Source organism: Schistocerca americana, chromosome 4 (assembly GCF_021461395.2).
Source record: "Schistocerca americana isolate TAMUIC-IGC-003095 chromosome 4, iqSchAmer2.1, whole genome shotgun sequence".
Taxonomy (NCBI): domain Eukaryota; kingdom Metazoa; phylum Arthropoda; class Insecta; order Orthoptera; family Acrididae; genus Schistocerca; species Schistocerca americana.
Window position 1 is genome coordinate 170,896,152 of NC_060122.1, and position 16,790 is coordinate 170,912,941.

Here is a 16,790-nt window from a genome sequence, read left to right on the forward strand (position 1 = left end):
TTGTTTCATAACCACTAAAACTACCACCCGCAGCTCAAAGAAATTGGTTGCACTTAGATTTTAGGTGCACAAATCTCACTGGATGTTTCTCAAGGATGTTCAATACGATTGAGGCCAGGTGACGTGGCCATACAAGCACCCTCATATCTGCAGTTTGTTTCTAAAACCATGCTGATGCATTTTGGGGATGAATTGGAGGTGTATTTATCAGAAGACATAGGTCACCTGCAGGATGTCAGAGGTGAACGATCTTGCCTTGAATGGTTCTCTGTTGCAAGGATGCTGTGTCACCTCAAGTGAGTTCCAACATACACATTAACATCAGCATGTAACATGACTCATCAGTCTAGTTGACCTGTTTCTTCTTTAGCACTACAAATACTTTCACTTTTTTATTTGTATCTTTGAAAAGGGGTGAGTGAATTTTAAAATTTGGGAGCTCTTTTCCTGCAGCAATCGATGCTCTACAACATTTGTGTATAACACTTTTCATTTGGACTAGCTGTTTTTGAGTTAGGGGTGTTGGCACAGGATCATAACTCACTTTTCCATTGGTATAATAATTTTCTTGAAACAACAGTCTACAGCTATCAACTACTTGAAATAATACATTTCAAATGATCAGTTGTACCAACACAACTTGATTTGTCTACTGGTTAACTGGCTTTGTACCGATATGTAAGTGTAAATCACTGATGTTCTGCTTTTCCTCCAGTGATGATGGTTTTATGGACCAAAACTGGTAGAGAAACAAAGTTGTGTTACTCATAGTATTGCTGGTGGCTTGTAACACATTACTTCAAATTGGTAAAAATTCCCAATCTTTGACAATCGTTTGCGACTATATGGCTGAGCTGATTCTAACTCTTAAGAGGTCATTCTATGCAAAATTTTATGCTCTTTCATTCTGGTATTTTTGAAATTTTTCTGAGAAGAATTGTTTTCAAGTTTTACATGAAAAACAGAAAAAATCCAAAAACTTTGTGGTTTTTTGGCCCACAAAAGTGTAGCACAAGCCAGAAGTCATCATATACTCATTTAAATCTTATTTGGGATGGCTAACATTGATTAAAATTACTTCCAGCTTGTGCGTATTTATTGGCCAGCAAAAGGCTACTATAAGAAACCATCTAATTCATATTCATCCATTTATTCATATGCAGGCTATTTCTAAAACAAATAAGATCATTGAAACACAAACATTCTGCTTCTGCTTTGTTGGTTCAATTGTGCAGTTCGCACTCTTTTTGACATTGATGACTCCTACATTGTCCTGCACTTTTCACCTCATGAATTGTTTCAGAATATTTTGAGTGTTCTAACATCTTAGTAATGATGATCTAACAAGAGCGTACTACTACAGCTATTAATCTAGTAGTAAAACACTGTCTGAAAATGAAAGGTAATTAAGTGGGACAATATATATTATTGTCCAACAAACACTTAGCAAATTGAAACTTCCTGGCAGATTAAAACTGTGTGCCCGACCGAGACTTGAACTCGGGACCTTTGCCTTTCGCGGGCAAGTGCTCTACCATCTGAGCTACTGAAGCACGACTCACGCCCGGTACTCACAGCTTTACTTCTGCCAGTACCTCGTCTCCTACCTTCCAAACTTTACAGAAGCTCTCCTGCAAATTATTGTTTTATCTTGTAGAATGTGATGTGATTGCCAAACAGTAGACACATGAGAGTGTAAAAGCTATTAAATTTAACTTTTAAATTTTATGTTTTAAGTGTCAACCATGCAATATAAAACAAATATTAGTTGACTTTTGTGGAATCTTGAAAAATGATATGTCGAGTTTCCTGAAAATTTTCTATATTCAAGCACATTTTACAACGGCAAATATTCAGTTTTGTCATATTTTCATTGAACCATTGAGTGGTACTCTTATTAAAAATCAGAATTTTTCGAAAAAAAAGGCATTTGTTGAGTTTTATTAAAACGATCCTCGATTTGAGGAATAAAGTAAACATGGGTGCAGTGTGATGGATGACATCAATCCCTCATTCCCACAAAGAAGCAGCACCCTCTCCTCAGTGCACACCTCAGTCATTTGTCTTGGAGAATGGCAAAAATTTTGAAATTTGAAGATGAAAAAGATCTTCTCTCCATTATTATACACTATTCAGTGCAACACAGAGCAACATGCAGCTATAGAGTTACGAATTCTTCAGTCTATTTGGCATGGCTGCTCAATAATATGTCAAACTGGGAGACAAGGACCACCTTGCTCAGTCCTACGTTTCTGAGAGTCAGTTCTGTCACGTAATTTGAGGGTTCTTTTGGGCCACCCGGTGTGGCCGTGCAGTTCTAGGTGCTTCAGTCTGGAACCCCGTGACCGCTACGGTCGCAGGTTCGAATCCTGCCTTGGGCATGGATGTGTGTGATGTCCTTAGGTTGGTTAGGTTTAAGCAGTTCTAAATTCTAGGGAACTGATGACCACAGATGTTAAGTCCCATAGTGCTCAGAGCCATTTGAACCATTTTTTGGTTCTTTTGAAAGGTTCAAATCCAGCTATGGGTTACACTTTATCAAATAACCTTCAAAAATTAGCTCTCAGACCACATTCTGTTTAACTCTGATTATGCCAATCAACATTAGAAAAACAGATAACATGAAAATAACACAATAAATTCCTGAACATCATCAGATGAGTAGTTTGGTATATCAAGCAGTATTATAGGGGCCATCAAAGTTGAATAAATTTAAAAAAAAAATTATTTAATGTTTCCCCACTTAGAGGATTATTAATCAGTGTTATTTTCGATGGTTCTTCTTGTTGATATCTGGAAAAGTTTCCTCAATCAGACAGGTAATTTTACTCTTCTGTTCCAAATTTCCAATGTTCTGTGTGAACCTAACATCACTGTTACATGATTGGAAATATCTTTAGTGAATATTTTCAAGCTGTATTTCTCTGCTCACTGGATATACTGGATTTAATAACACATGTAATACCAGACCATTAAATGAAAAATGTTGTACTATATTCATAGTAATAATATAAAAAGCTCTACTCTGCATATGCTAATGAAGTAGGTTTTCCTTTCTTTTGTTAAAAGTAATCTATCTTTCAAAAAATATACTGAGTGAATAATTATGAATGATTTGAGATAAAATGAAATTTGTATATACAGGGTGAGTCAGGAGGAAACGTACATGCTTTGAGACGCGATAATATTAGTGATTCTGAACAAAAAAACTTCATAGGGACATATGCCCTATTGTGAATGGTTTAATATCACTTTCATACGTTTTTCATTAATAACTCAAAAATTGCACACTCCAATGAAAACATGTGTCAGTACACAATTAAACTAAATTAAATTTGCTACAAAAACAGGTCCTATTTATTTTTTGTCTAGGACTAACAGTTTGCACAGAGAGATTGCAAGAATGTTGAAAATCTTGAACAATGTGCATACGCTGTAGCTTAGGTACTTTTTGTAGGCCAGTTTGAGATAGCTTTCTGACTTTGATAGACCACAACCGTCCTGTATCAAAATGTTCGTCTCAACTTCCTCTATATTACTGTGGTACATTGTAAACATTGACAATGAATAATAGAGAAAATAAATAGAAATGTACATTAAAAGTGTTCTATCTCAGAAACTATTCGGAATAAGGCATATGTCTACATCAAGTTTTTTGTTCAGAATCAGTAATGCTACCACCGGTCAAAACAGATACCTTTCCTCCTGACTCACCCTTTATATCCTGTCAGATTTTATTCTTGGAGTGTGACACATTCTCAAACTCAGTGAATGACTCATTTACAAATTGGCAACATTATAAACTTGCCTCCACTTCAATAAATTTCTGTGGGGGCCTATGGTTGTAATGATACTTATTCAGTAATAAGTTTTTATTACCGTGAACTTACCAATAACTCGTCTATTATAGATAAAAGGCTTCTGTGGAATATGTTTTTATCACACTACTGTGTGGTTTGTGTCATGGAGCACACTGACTTAAGTTTTCAAATATTATTCAGGTGGTGCTGCAGGTGGTGGATATTCTCAAGTTATTCCCATGGAAGAATTTAATCTCCATCTGACAGGTGACATTCATGCTGTCACTGCAGCTAATAATCTTTTGGCAGCTCAATTGGATGCAAGAATGTTTCATGAAGCAACGCAGAAGGATGACTCTTTGTACATTCGGCTGGTTCCACGAGTTAAAGGATCACGTGCATTTTCAGAAATTCAGGTACAATTATAGTAATCAGCATACACATAGAAAAAAAGCTTACTTTCTAAGTGTCTGTTTTTTTTTTCCAGTATAAATTTTTATACAACATACTCTGCAGCCCCTGACACCATTATCTATATTTACACCATGTTTAGATTTTGTGTGGCAAAATCTACATAAATTCCATACCCATCTTCCAGGGTGACAATTATTGAACTAAAATAAAAAAAAAAAAAATAAAAAAAATTGTAAATTTGTTACAAGCTACAATGTGCACACACTTTATTCAACATGTAAATGTCACTGCAGATATTTGGATTTAGCTTATGACATGTTCGATACGCATCTTGCATGAACCACGTTTTGTCAAAATTATGGTCACTTTGGATAATGGGGATGAAATAATCTTCCAAAACCTTCACGTACCATTTGGTAGTCAGCGTACCATCAAGGAATATCACACCGATTATTCTGTGACTGGACATTGCACACCACACAGTCATCCATTGTGGCTAAAGAAACTTCTCGATCGCAAAATGTGGATTCTCAGTCCTCCAAATGTGCCAATTTTGCTTATTGATGAACCCATCCAAATGAAAGTGGGCTTCGTCACTAAACAATGCGTGCATGCACATACTAATCCCCATCATGCCCCACAGCCAACCGTGCAGTTTGAACGTCCTAATGCAAACTGTTCAGAAGTTATGGAGAGTTTATTGCAAATAGTTCAATAATTGTCACCCTGTATTTAATATGTGGATAGCGCATGCAAAAAAATGTTTTTAGTATGCTTTTATCTAATATCAGATTTCTCTGATTTTGCCATCTTGGTTGTTAAAACAAAGAAAAAGTAATATTTTTCTTAAGTTGTCATGGAATGTTCACCATTGAAATTGTAATACCAATCCTTCATATGATGTATTGTGTGTTTTATTTGCTGTAGTACGTACCACTGGATATTGTTGAGCTTTGTCATAACTCCTTACAATGGTAAATTGCACAATTGTTTGTTATGTTGTTCCTTTATCTCTTCCAGTAGTCCAGATTGGTAAGTGGCCAGTCAGTATACAAGAACATGTTGAACAACCATTTTGAGCTACTCTTCCTTAGTGTTCTTTTAATACATCTCACTCTGGCTTTAGACTTCTTCACAACTACCGTAGATTTGGTTCCAAGTAAAATCACTCAGGCTGGATCTTCCTAGGTATTTGAAATTTGTTACCAATTCAATTAATTGCTCAGCATTTTCACCATCTTGGGGTCCTTCTGTGTATTTAAAGATATTGTATTATACAGAGTGATTCAGCTAAGCTGTTCACCTCAAATATTTCTGCAATCATTTAGGAATAGTAGTTCTATTTTCACACAGATTAATTGTAAAAAAATCCTCACCAAGTGACATATAATCTTTTGCTGCAGCTATATTCATTACGAGATATTGGCGTCAACTTTTTGTTTCCTGCTGGAACTGTAGTAATTTCTGCTGGCAGTATCGTAGATCTCAAAAGAGATGAAAAACCAACAGAGTGTTACTGTAATTGTAATTAATATTTATTATTAGTAGGAAAAAATATAAATTAATTAATATGCTGATTCATTTATTGCAGCTGAGAAGGCTGCAGAGACTGGGAATTTCAAAGACTGACCCCGACTCCTTAACACCCGAAGAAATAAGGAAATTTGTTCGGCTGGATATAGATCCTGAGACAGTAACATGGACTAGAGGTTTGTAATATTTTTGCAAAATACATATTGCTTAAGATAATGTATAAAATGGTGATATATTTTTTGCTGTTAATATTGCTCTCAAGATTGATTTGAAATTATGAGAAGATATTTTACCAATTCCATTACTTATAACTTGTTTTTATTGTGTTCCAGTTATTGACACAAATGACAGATTCCTGAGAAAAATTACAGTAGGGCAAGCACCAACAGAAAAGGGGCACACTCGGCAAACAGGTTTCTGCATATCTGTAGCGAGTGAAATAATGGCTATACTTGCTCTTGCCACTGATTTGGAGGATATGAAGCAAAGAATAAGTAGAATTGTTGTTGGTCTTGACAAACAAGGCAATCCAGTGACTGCTGATGATCTGGTATTGAAATTTTTTTGTGTGTTTCAGTACTCAGTTTTGTAACATACATTTATAATTAGTCTTGTGGAATTATGCTGAGGAAAACTGATTATTTGCTGCTTGCAAACTGCATTTAAAGACTAAAAAAAAGGTTACTCTCTAGGTTTTTAGTCTATTTATGGGATTTACTTTGATCATTATTTTAACAACTGATGCAGCAAATTGTAATATCGGATGTTTTCACTGTAAGAATCTGAAGAAGATAGCTTAGACAGTAGTTGTAATAAACTTACTGTGTACATCATTGTAATACAGGTATAAATAGAATATATATCTCATAATGAATCCATGTAATTTATAGTTGTCTGATGTATATAATTGTAGGGAGCAACTGGTGCGATGACAATTCTTATGAAAGATGCCATACATCCAACACTTATGCAGACACTCGAAGGAACACCTGTATTAGTGCATGCTGGCCCATTTGCTAATATTGCACATGGCTGTTCATCAGTAGTAGCTGATAAAATAGCTCTCAAGCTTGTAGGTCCTAATGGCTATGTTGTTACTGAAGCAGGCTTTGGGTCAGATATTGGTAAGGACAGTACAAAAATATTGTTTTTATGAAATATCATAATTTGTTGTCATATTAATGTGTCAACTGAATACTTCAGGTATGGAAAAATTCTTCAACATAAAATGCAGATCGTCCAGAGATGTTCCTAATGCAGCTGTGCTAGTCACATCAGTAAGAGCTCTCAAGATGCACGGAGGAGGACCGACTGTAACTCCTGGAATACCACTTGACAAAGTTTATGTTGAAGTAAGTACTGTGGCAGTAAATTACCTTCTTACCTATTACTTTAGATATTGACATTCTGCACTTGTTTGGAGAAAATAAAAATGATAAAAGTCCAAAAAATTATAAGTGTGCAGCTTGCATGCCAATGATTTACTACTGGTCAAAATTCAGTTTATGACAAGTCACATCCTGTTTTTACTACCACTTAAAAAAAAGAGGTGGTCAGTGTGAATAGTATTTAGCTCGAATGAATCCCCATTCATACCATAGTTTGGTAGCAAACAGAGTTCGTGTTTGATTGAAAAACTCTATAATAATTTAATGGAACATTGGACATGTGAGCCAGTTGATGCTTCCTTCTTTTGATTATAAATACTGAATCAAGTAAGTAAAAAGTATAATACTGTAAATTACTAGACCCTCCCACACAGGAATAGTACATTTGGCACAAATAATATTGATGCATTGGATGTTGCAATTAAAATCTTTAGTGATTTTTGGCTAGAAAGAATTTTAGATATCAAATTTTAACCCTTTGTTTCCTGACATAAGAAAAAATTTACTTTTTAACATTTTCTGTGCAGAATTTATGCTATTGTGGCCTCAAATGACGGTAGGATTTTTTCTAAAATTTTATTTTATTTTTCACAACTTTTTTTCTCTCCTGGTACTTAGAAGTACCGTCAGACTACATGTACAGAATCACAACATGCGCAGAAAAATGCTCCAATTTTTATAACTTGTACCTTATTCCACATAAATATTAAATATTTTTACATTAGAAAATTAATTAACCGAAATATGATATTTCTGAATTTTTTTTTTTTAAATTTCGCATAAATTTATTCTAGAGCAACTTCACAATACATAGTAACTTAGCTATACATTTTTGACAGTATATACATATCACATATTTAGTGTTAGTGATACCTCATGAAATTGTAGGAAACAGTTCTTTTTCTCATTGCAGCACAAATACACTTCACATGTACTACATTGTGAATGTGGTCTCGACTGAATTTTATTTTTCGCACACATTTCGCATCGTCCTCTTTTACAACTGAACACTACAAAATGGTTTCCTCGGTTGCCAAGACGTACATCCTTCGGTACAGAAAAGTTATCCTTCCTTCTCTTTGGGAGAGTTATTTAATCTTTACCAGAGTTTCTCTTTTTGAGATTTGGCACTTGCTGTTCATTCATTAGCCCTAGTGCCACAGCACACCTGAATTCCAGCAGTGGCAGTGCCCCATGTAGATAACTGAAAATGACGTAAGGATTGACAAAAGCAATTTCTATTGCTCCCCAGAAGAGACGGTGCCACCATTTCTTTGATCGCTTGTCAAGACCATAAGTTGAATGTAATCTGTCTGCATGATCCACACCACCCATGTTTTTATTGTAATCACATACAATAACTGGACATGGTATAGTCATACTAGTTCCATCTTTCTGTTTTCTTGTCACTACGCTCTGTTCAGTGCCATGGAAGTTTGACGCAAAATATACTACTTTATTTTCCTTCCATTGAAATACTGTTAGGTCTAAAGATGACTCTCTGTGATTTGATTTAGACATTTTTCTTTAGGTAAATTCCCTGGCAAACCTTTCCTGTTTGTTCTAATTGTTCCACAGGCAAATGTATTTACCGATTTCTGTGTGAGAAAAAGTGGACAGAACAACTAGTGAGAGGTAACGCATTGTTGCTACAATAAAGTGTTCGCACAACCTGACTGCACTAATAAGTCCGCTTTATATTTTCCACTTTATCTCATTCACTTGTAACGTAATGCTTCAAACTATTATAAAAAAACAAAGAAGGTAAGTACGTACAATGGAAAACTCAACGGAAGTTTCAATAAATTGCGCATAAATTCAGGCAACACCATGGAAACAAGCACATACAATCTTCTGTTTTCACAGCAGTGCGCGAAAAACAATTTCAAGCTCTGACCGCCAGAGAGGTCTATGTATTGCACAATAACATCTATGAAACAGTAGAGCAGAGTTACTGTTACGTACCGACAGGCTCTCAGATCACGAAACTGCACCACGAGAAAATAATTAGTCAAAACTTACTGGTACTTTTAAGTACCGTCAGGCAACAAAGGGTTAAAATGTATCCATATGAAGTCAAACACTGTTATAGAATCAGTTCACTTAATTATATTATATAATATTATATGTGATATATATTTATATGGAGACATAAATTATAATTTTGAATGCCTCTCAAAAGACTGACAAGACTGAAATATATCTAATAAACCCGTGAAACCTTTAATGTGTGTACCATATAAATAAATTGTAGTACACAGCTAAAATTTAGTTTCTTTTCTTTAATTGATAGTGGATTTATACCAGTTTCGTTTCATTTTATCACACACATTATGTTATGTTGAAGATTTTTATTTATGTACGTACAACATTTGTACAGAAATGGATTGTGATGGAATGCCCTTGTGTGTTAAAAAATCTGCAGTAGAGACTCAGGAGGGCAGATCTTGATGGAATAGCAGTAACTAACTAAATAAAGAAAAATATGGAGAGCTTTTATTGCAAGTGATTTCAAAAGCCTTGTTGGGAAATGTTGTAGAACTTTATTATACGTTTTTTTAGTGAATTGCTCTTCAGAATAGAATTTATTATTCATTCTAGTTTCTGTGCTACAAGTAAATCCATACTTCCAGTTGTAGGTTTCATGGACAGTACATCACTTTGTTGTCATTGGCTGGATTTTTCGGTGCTCTTGTTTTACATCTCTGTGTATAAATATATATTTCCTTCAAAAAAGGTATTGGAACAGATGATGTTCATTTTCATTTGATAAAGTTTGTTGGAGAGACAGACAGACAGAGAGAGAGAGAGTGAGCACAATTCATCTGTTCATCCAAACACCTCCTTTAATAATGATGACCTGGAAATGTAGCATCTATTGTTGGAAAGATTCACATCTATTTTTGGCGAAATTGAAACCTATTTTTTGTTTTGTTTTGGAAATGATTTAAGGATACAAATTTAAAAGATTGTGAAGTTAGCTTTCAAGCTTCAAAACTGACTATCAAAAAAATGTGGCAATTGGGGAGCTTTTTAGCTTGTTTTCTTTTGCATATTTTTGATCTTTGCTTGTTTCCTTCTTCTGTCTTTATTTGATCTTTAAAAAAATGATTCTTTTCTATTCAGAAGTAGCATCTTTTTTCCGCTGGTGAAGGAGAGTGCTTCTCTGATTTAACATGTTTGTTGATGTTATTTTTCTTTTTGCACACAATTATTTGATTACAAAATATGCAGAATATTGATTTCAAACTTTTGTGGGCATTCATAGCCATGTGGCACATATTTGGCAACACTACAGATAGAATTGACAAGGTACTTCATGGATAAGTAAAACAAAAAAACGAAGCAAGGGGAAAAAAAACTCTTTCTTCATACATTAGGCAAAAACTTTTGTTTGGTCAAAATTTGTTGATAGGTTTTATGCATCTCCCTCTCACAGGGCAGCCAGCATGCACACATGCTCTGCATTTCTGTGAGAATAGTACTGTTACATGGTCACAGGCTTCACTAATCCCTTCAGGTGTCGTGAGGGTCATAACTGAACTCCAAGACGGGTAAGTCCCTTCACTCATTTCAAATGAAGAAAGGGAAACAATTAGCAATGAACTACACAAAGCATTTGGTAATGGTTACTATTTGGTAATGGCCACCAATTGGTGGCTGACATTGGCTGTGTTGGAAATGAGGTAGTTCAGACCTGACCTGTACTCATATTTGATGCAACCACAGTTCAGAAACACCCATCACCATCATGTCTTGAACTCCTTAACTTTATCTAGCAGACAAAGACATGCATTTCTTTGTTCTAAGGTACTGTGTGTGTATTGTGCGTATTGAACTGGGGACATAGAAATGATGGAGAGGCTTCATCCTGCCTTAGTTCTCAGTGGTTCACAACCCCACAATAGGCTATAGCAGTCCACCCACCCCACTGCTGCCCCACACCAAACCCAGGGTTATTGTGCGGTTTGGCCCCCAGTGGACAAGCCCCCCCCCCCCTCCCTCCCCTGGGAACATCTCATACCAGATGACTGCAATCCCAAATGTTTGCACGGTAGAGTAATTATGGTATACGCGTACGTGGAGGCAGTGTTTGTGCAGCAATTGCTGACATAGTGTAACTCAGGCAGAATAAGGAAAACCAGCCCACATTCACTGAGGCAGATGGAAAACTGCCTTAAAAACCATCCATAGGCTGTCTGTCACAGTGGACCTGACACTAATCCACTGGAAGGATTCATGCTGGGGAGCAGCATGCCTTCCCGCTCAGTAAGCAGTGTGTTAGACCGCACAGTTAGCTGGGCGGGCTTGTCCTAAGGTGCTTCAGCTGCTCACAATTGGCATGGCTCCAGAGCGTTGAGAGCACTGATATGTCATAGTGGTCATGTACTTTTTATTTTGTAAACATTTTCTTACAAACATAATCTTCCCAAACTGCACTTCACCAGATGGTGTCCAATACCAGTAATTGAAAATTGCTTATTTTTTGATACATCCTGTATATGCAGAAAATAAAGCTATTCCAAACTATGATAAAATAGTTCATCCAGATACAATTTGCTTTTAAATAGCCTTTATTAAGTAATTTCATAGTGGATGTTATAGATTGAATAAAGTAGCATGCTGTGATGACATTTAAATTCTTTCATGTGTAAATCTCTTGAATTTTAGTAGGGTGCAACAACCACTTTTTATCCTGTGGGGAAAAACAGAGTTCTCTATACTATTTGTACGAGTACAGGCCTTTGATAAAGCATGTGTATTATTTTAAGTCAAAACTGAGCATGTAGAAGTAGGACTAGATTGTACAGGATTTCACTAACTGCATGATCTCTCCCATCTACTTTTAAAAATGGTATGCACATTATTTACTTCACTTTTCATAAACAAGTTTGCAGAAATAGTCGTGGACTATGTTTTCAAAGTCAGTTTAGAAAATGTGAAGATTTTCAAGCCTATAAAATTTTGAAAAGCAACGTGCACCACAATGTAATGTCCCACCAAAACAGCTGTAGCTGAAGTGAAAGTGAGAAATCAATGCTTACAATGTTTTAATACAGATCTTGTAGTATTTTTGAAGAAAGTGGTATTATAAGTTAATCACTACATTTCAGGAAAATCTTGACTTGCTGAGAAAAGGTCTGCCAAATCTGCAGAAACACATTAGTAACGGTCGTAAACATGGTGTCCCAGTTGTTGTTGCAGTAAACACTTTTGCGTGAGTATTTTTGTGTTTTATAGAAATTATTATTATGATTTTTTTAAATGTAGGTGTAGAATGTATGTCTCTGTACTACTTCAGATTTGCTTTCCCAGTCATGTCTGCATTACGCATAAACATAAATCCTACATATATGCTAAATGTATTTTTTCATTGATTCTTTGAAAGATTTCTATTGAAATTATGTGAAACAAGTCAATTTACAGGCCATGTAAGCACAATTTTTATGTGTGTGTGAATATGTATAGGTTATTTATAGAACAATAAATACTAATGCGCCTTAAATTTTTTAAAAAATGAGCATACTAGTCTTCATTACTACTCATTACTTGTGAAACAAAGATGTAACAACAAAGTAAGCATATTTTTGTACTGTTCTAACTGTTTTCAAATATTAAACTGTGGAGTATAAGGATTGTCCAGAAAAAAAAGATTTTAGACTAGATTTAAAATTTACTTTGCTATCTGTGAGAATTTAATGGTACTGAGCAAATTATCAAAAACTTTTCTGGACACACATTGAACTCTACATCTACAGCTATACTTCTCAAGTCACCATAAGGTGCATGCAGAGGGTAACCTGTACTACTACTTGTCATTTCTTCTCCTGTTCCTCTCACAAGTATAGCTAGCGAAAAATGACTGTACGCTTCCATATGAGCCCTAATTTCTTGTATCTTATCTTCATGGTCCTTATGTACGATGTTTGTTGGCAGCATCAGAATAGTTCAGCAGTCAACTTCAAATGTTGGTTCTCTAAATTCTCTCAGTAGTGTTTCCCAAAAAGAACACTGCCTTCCCTCCAGGGATTCCCATTTGAGTTCCTGAAGCATCTCTGTAACACTTAAGTTTTGTTTGAACCTACTGGTGACAAATCTAGCAGCTCTCCTCTGAATTGCTTCGATGTCTTTCTTTAATCTGACCGAGTACAGATCCCAAACACTCAAGTAGTACTCAAGAGCAGGTCGCACCAGTGTCCTATATGCAGTCTCCTTTACAGGTGAACTACTCTTTCCTAAAATTCTCCCAATTTCCTAAAATTCTCCCAATAAACCAAAGTTGACCATTTGCCTTTCCTACCACAGTTTTCACATGCTCATTCCACCTCATACCGCTTTGCAATGTTACACCAAGATATTTAAATGACTTGACTGTGTCAAGCTGGACACTAGTAACACTGTATCTGAACATTAAAGGTTTGTTCTTCCTACTCATCCGCACTTACATTTTTCCACATTTAGGGCAAGCTGCCATTCATTACACCAACTGGAAATTTTGCCTAAGTCATCCCGTATCTTCTTACAGTCATTCAACTTTGACACCTTACCAGATATCACACTATCATCAGCAAACAATTGCAGACTGCTGCCTACCCTGACCACCAAATAATTTATGTATATAGAGAACAACAGCAGTCCTATCACTCTCCCCTGGGGCACTCCTGAAGGTACCCTTGTCTCTGATGAAAACTCGCTGTTGAGGACAACATACTGGGTTCTATTATTTAAGAAGCTCTGAGATACTGACAACTTAAGTAATGAGTAACATTTTTTTGTTTGTTCTTCTCACAATAAGTGTGGGCATTATTAGTCTTCTCAAACTGCATTGGATTATAATTCTTAAATCATTATTGTTCAATATTTAGAATCTGGGAAGAAATGTTGCAATAATAGAGTATGTAAAGATTGGCAAGTTAAACAATAAAATGAGAAAAAGAAATATTTCCATTGTAAGTCTATATTTTCAACAAACAGAAACAGAAATTATGTACAGAGTAATCATAGGAGTAGTAGTTACTGACTCTTCTGGAAATACACAAAACAAGAGACATCAGGGGGTGGAACCAGTTGGTTAATACAGTATTCTGGAAGTTTGTTGAATGACTCTCACTTTAGTTCAGGAGAACACTGTTTGCAGTTTTTTCTAGGAATCCCTCAAATATGAATCAGACACTCTGTGTATCATGCTGTTAGTTTGTTCACTGAAAGCACAATGGTCAATTGAGTGGTGGGCAAAAACAGTACTTTAGGCAGATGGGAAAGTCCATGGACTAGCCAAGTGTTGATGGAAGGTAGCAGCAAAGTTCAAATCACAGTCCAGCAGGAAACCACATACCACTGGGTCATCATCAATAGATACCATGGAGAGCTTGCTGTAAATAGTAACTGGTTGAGAAGTGAAACTGTGGCAGCCCTAAAATATGCCACAGGTGTTTTTCTGGATGACCTGGCACTTACCAGACATATGCTAATTTTATTGAATGGTATATCGATATGCCAGGTGCGATTACAAAAATTTGCAGCTCACTGACAAGGAAGTGCAATTAGAAAAGTAACCTATGCTCACGTTGGATCTCTGCAAGTACTAGGAGTGCTGGGAACTTTTGATTAAAATCAAATGGACAACAATTCAGGACACTTCTCAACATGCAGTAAGCTAAAACCAACCTAAGACTTTTTCCTGGAAATAAAATATTCATAAATAGATATAGAGTGCAACACAACAAAGGCCATTTAAAATCATTTTGTCATAAAAAGATTAATGTTCAGAACATTGTTCAAGATGCATATGCTTATAGATGATGTGCCATGTGCTTCAACCACTGTCTACTAGTGTTTACTGTTATGTTACTAGGCAGATAGAAAAGCAAAAAAATAAACAGGTCATCAGTAGCTCAGGAAGTATTAGTTGAGGACAATATTATTGCACCTGGCAGTGAGGGCACTTTGGTCAGCTTATCGAGAGTTTTTATGGTGTTTCACGGGAACATGCTGAGCCACTTGATATTATATACACAACTGTCCTGAAAGCATAACCAATGTGATGTGTTTTCCTTTGTCATCACTGTACTTGTTTACTGTAATGGCACAGCCTGTTTCTGATAATGGCCACAGTAGGCCAAGTGCAATAATATCATGGTTGGGTAGTATGAAAGATACACCTTCTCCAAGATGATGATGTAAAACCACTGTACCAGAACAGATTAACTCGACATCTATTACAACTAACAATGAACAATATTTGTGAAGAGAATAAAGAGAACCAATATAGTAAATACAGCTAAATAAACAATGGAGAAAAGAAAAAAAGAGCTTGGAACAAAAGAAAATTAAGGGTATCAAGTGAATATTTGGGAACAGCTATGAAGGAGAAGCAAAAAGTATGTGAAGAGCTATTGCAGAAGAATGTACGAATGGCAGGAAGCAGCATAAAGAAAAGCTAAAACAATGCTAGGAGGCTTGTATGACAGGCTCATGAGAAATCTTTGGACAAATTTGTCCGCAACATTGAACATGATGTACACAGAAAACAATTATTGGTATTTCAGATAAGGAGACATACAAACCAACTGGAAAAATATATAGGTAAAGTGAAAATAGTTAAAGATGATAAATGGGTTAGAAATTATCAAGGGTTTGGGTGCAAAAATTGTGATGCTGAGTTTTGATGAAGGAGAAAACCTGTAAATGTTGATATCATAATAAATGATAAGCTACAAAGAAACAAAAAAGGAAAGATAAAAAATAAATAGGAAAGCTGCAGAAATAGGTGGAATAAATGTACAGTGAAAAAAATGTGCAGGCACTTCCTTTCACCTTGGATTTCTAGACCTCATCAAGTTCTGCTGATTTAGTATGAGATCCCAAGCTTAAGGAACACGATGGAAGCTAACTTTCTATCTAAAAAGAATAATAGGCTGTTGAGTGTTGTGCACAAAATCTAGTCAAAAAACTTCAACAGTTGATTAACAGTTGTTACTATCACACTACATCAAAATGATCCAAGTGGATTTAGAAAAGGGAGTATATGTAGTGACAATATTATTGCAATAAAAAATGCAGAGAAAGACAAAGAGAATTTTACTTTAAAATGCACATTGCTGTAATAAATTTTGAGAAAGACTTTGATCAAAATAAATTACGGACAATAATAGTGACAGTGGCCGCTCATCACACTTCATAAGAACAGTCAAAAGCTTATAAAGTGAAACAAAAATAGCAATAAATGCACCAGAGAAAAGGAGAGGGGGAATAAAATCCGCTCAAGCTCTGAGAGAGTGATGTTTTCTATGACCCACTTTTAACAAATATTATGTGAACAATGTTCATAAAAACTGAAAATCAGAGTGTTAGCAAGGAATTAGATTAAAGCGTCCATTTAATTTAAGTGCATAGCTACTTGCAGGTAACAAATTAATAATATGAGGAAGTGAAGATTATCTTTAGCTAGCAATACATTGTCTAAACCAAATATGTACACTAACAGTCTAAAAATTTCATTACAAAAGATGAAAGAATGGCCTAGGAACTAAATAACTGAAAAGGTGTTACATGTCACATTTTAACTATCTGAGCTGTGACTCTATTTGCTATTATGGTAATGATATAGATGGAAAAACTGCATAAATTTCAAGCAATCTGTGGAACACTAAAC

At 35.5% G+C, this 16,790-nt stretch overlaps 1 protein-coding gene across 2 annotated transcripts in view; it reads left to right on the top strand.

The window, feature by feature from the left end:
* The window catches only part of LOC124612501 (C-1-tetrahydrofolate synthase, cytoplasmic), a 163,410-nt gene that overhangs the window by 103,313 nt on the left and 43,307 nt on the right, over positions 1 to 16,790 (top strand). For both annotated transcript variants that reach the window (XM_047140742.1, XM_047140743.1), the window contains exons 11-16: positions 4,002 to 4,216; positions 5,806 to 5,923; positions 6,080 to 6,297; positions 6,661 to 6,871; positions 6,951 to 7,099; positions 12,250 to 12,353. In XM_047140742.1, the coding sequence (XP_046996698.1) occupies positions 4,002 to 4,216; positions 5,806 to 5,923; positions 6,080 to 6,297; positions 6,661 to 6,871; positions 6,951 to 7,099; positions 12,250 to 12,353 (1,015 nt within the window). The remainder of the gene's footprint in view (positions 1 to 4,001; positions 4,217 to 5,805; positions 5,924 to 6,079; positions 6,298 to 6,660; positions 6,872 to 6,950; positions 7,100 to 12,249; positions 12,354 to 16,790) is intronic.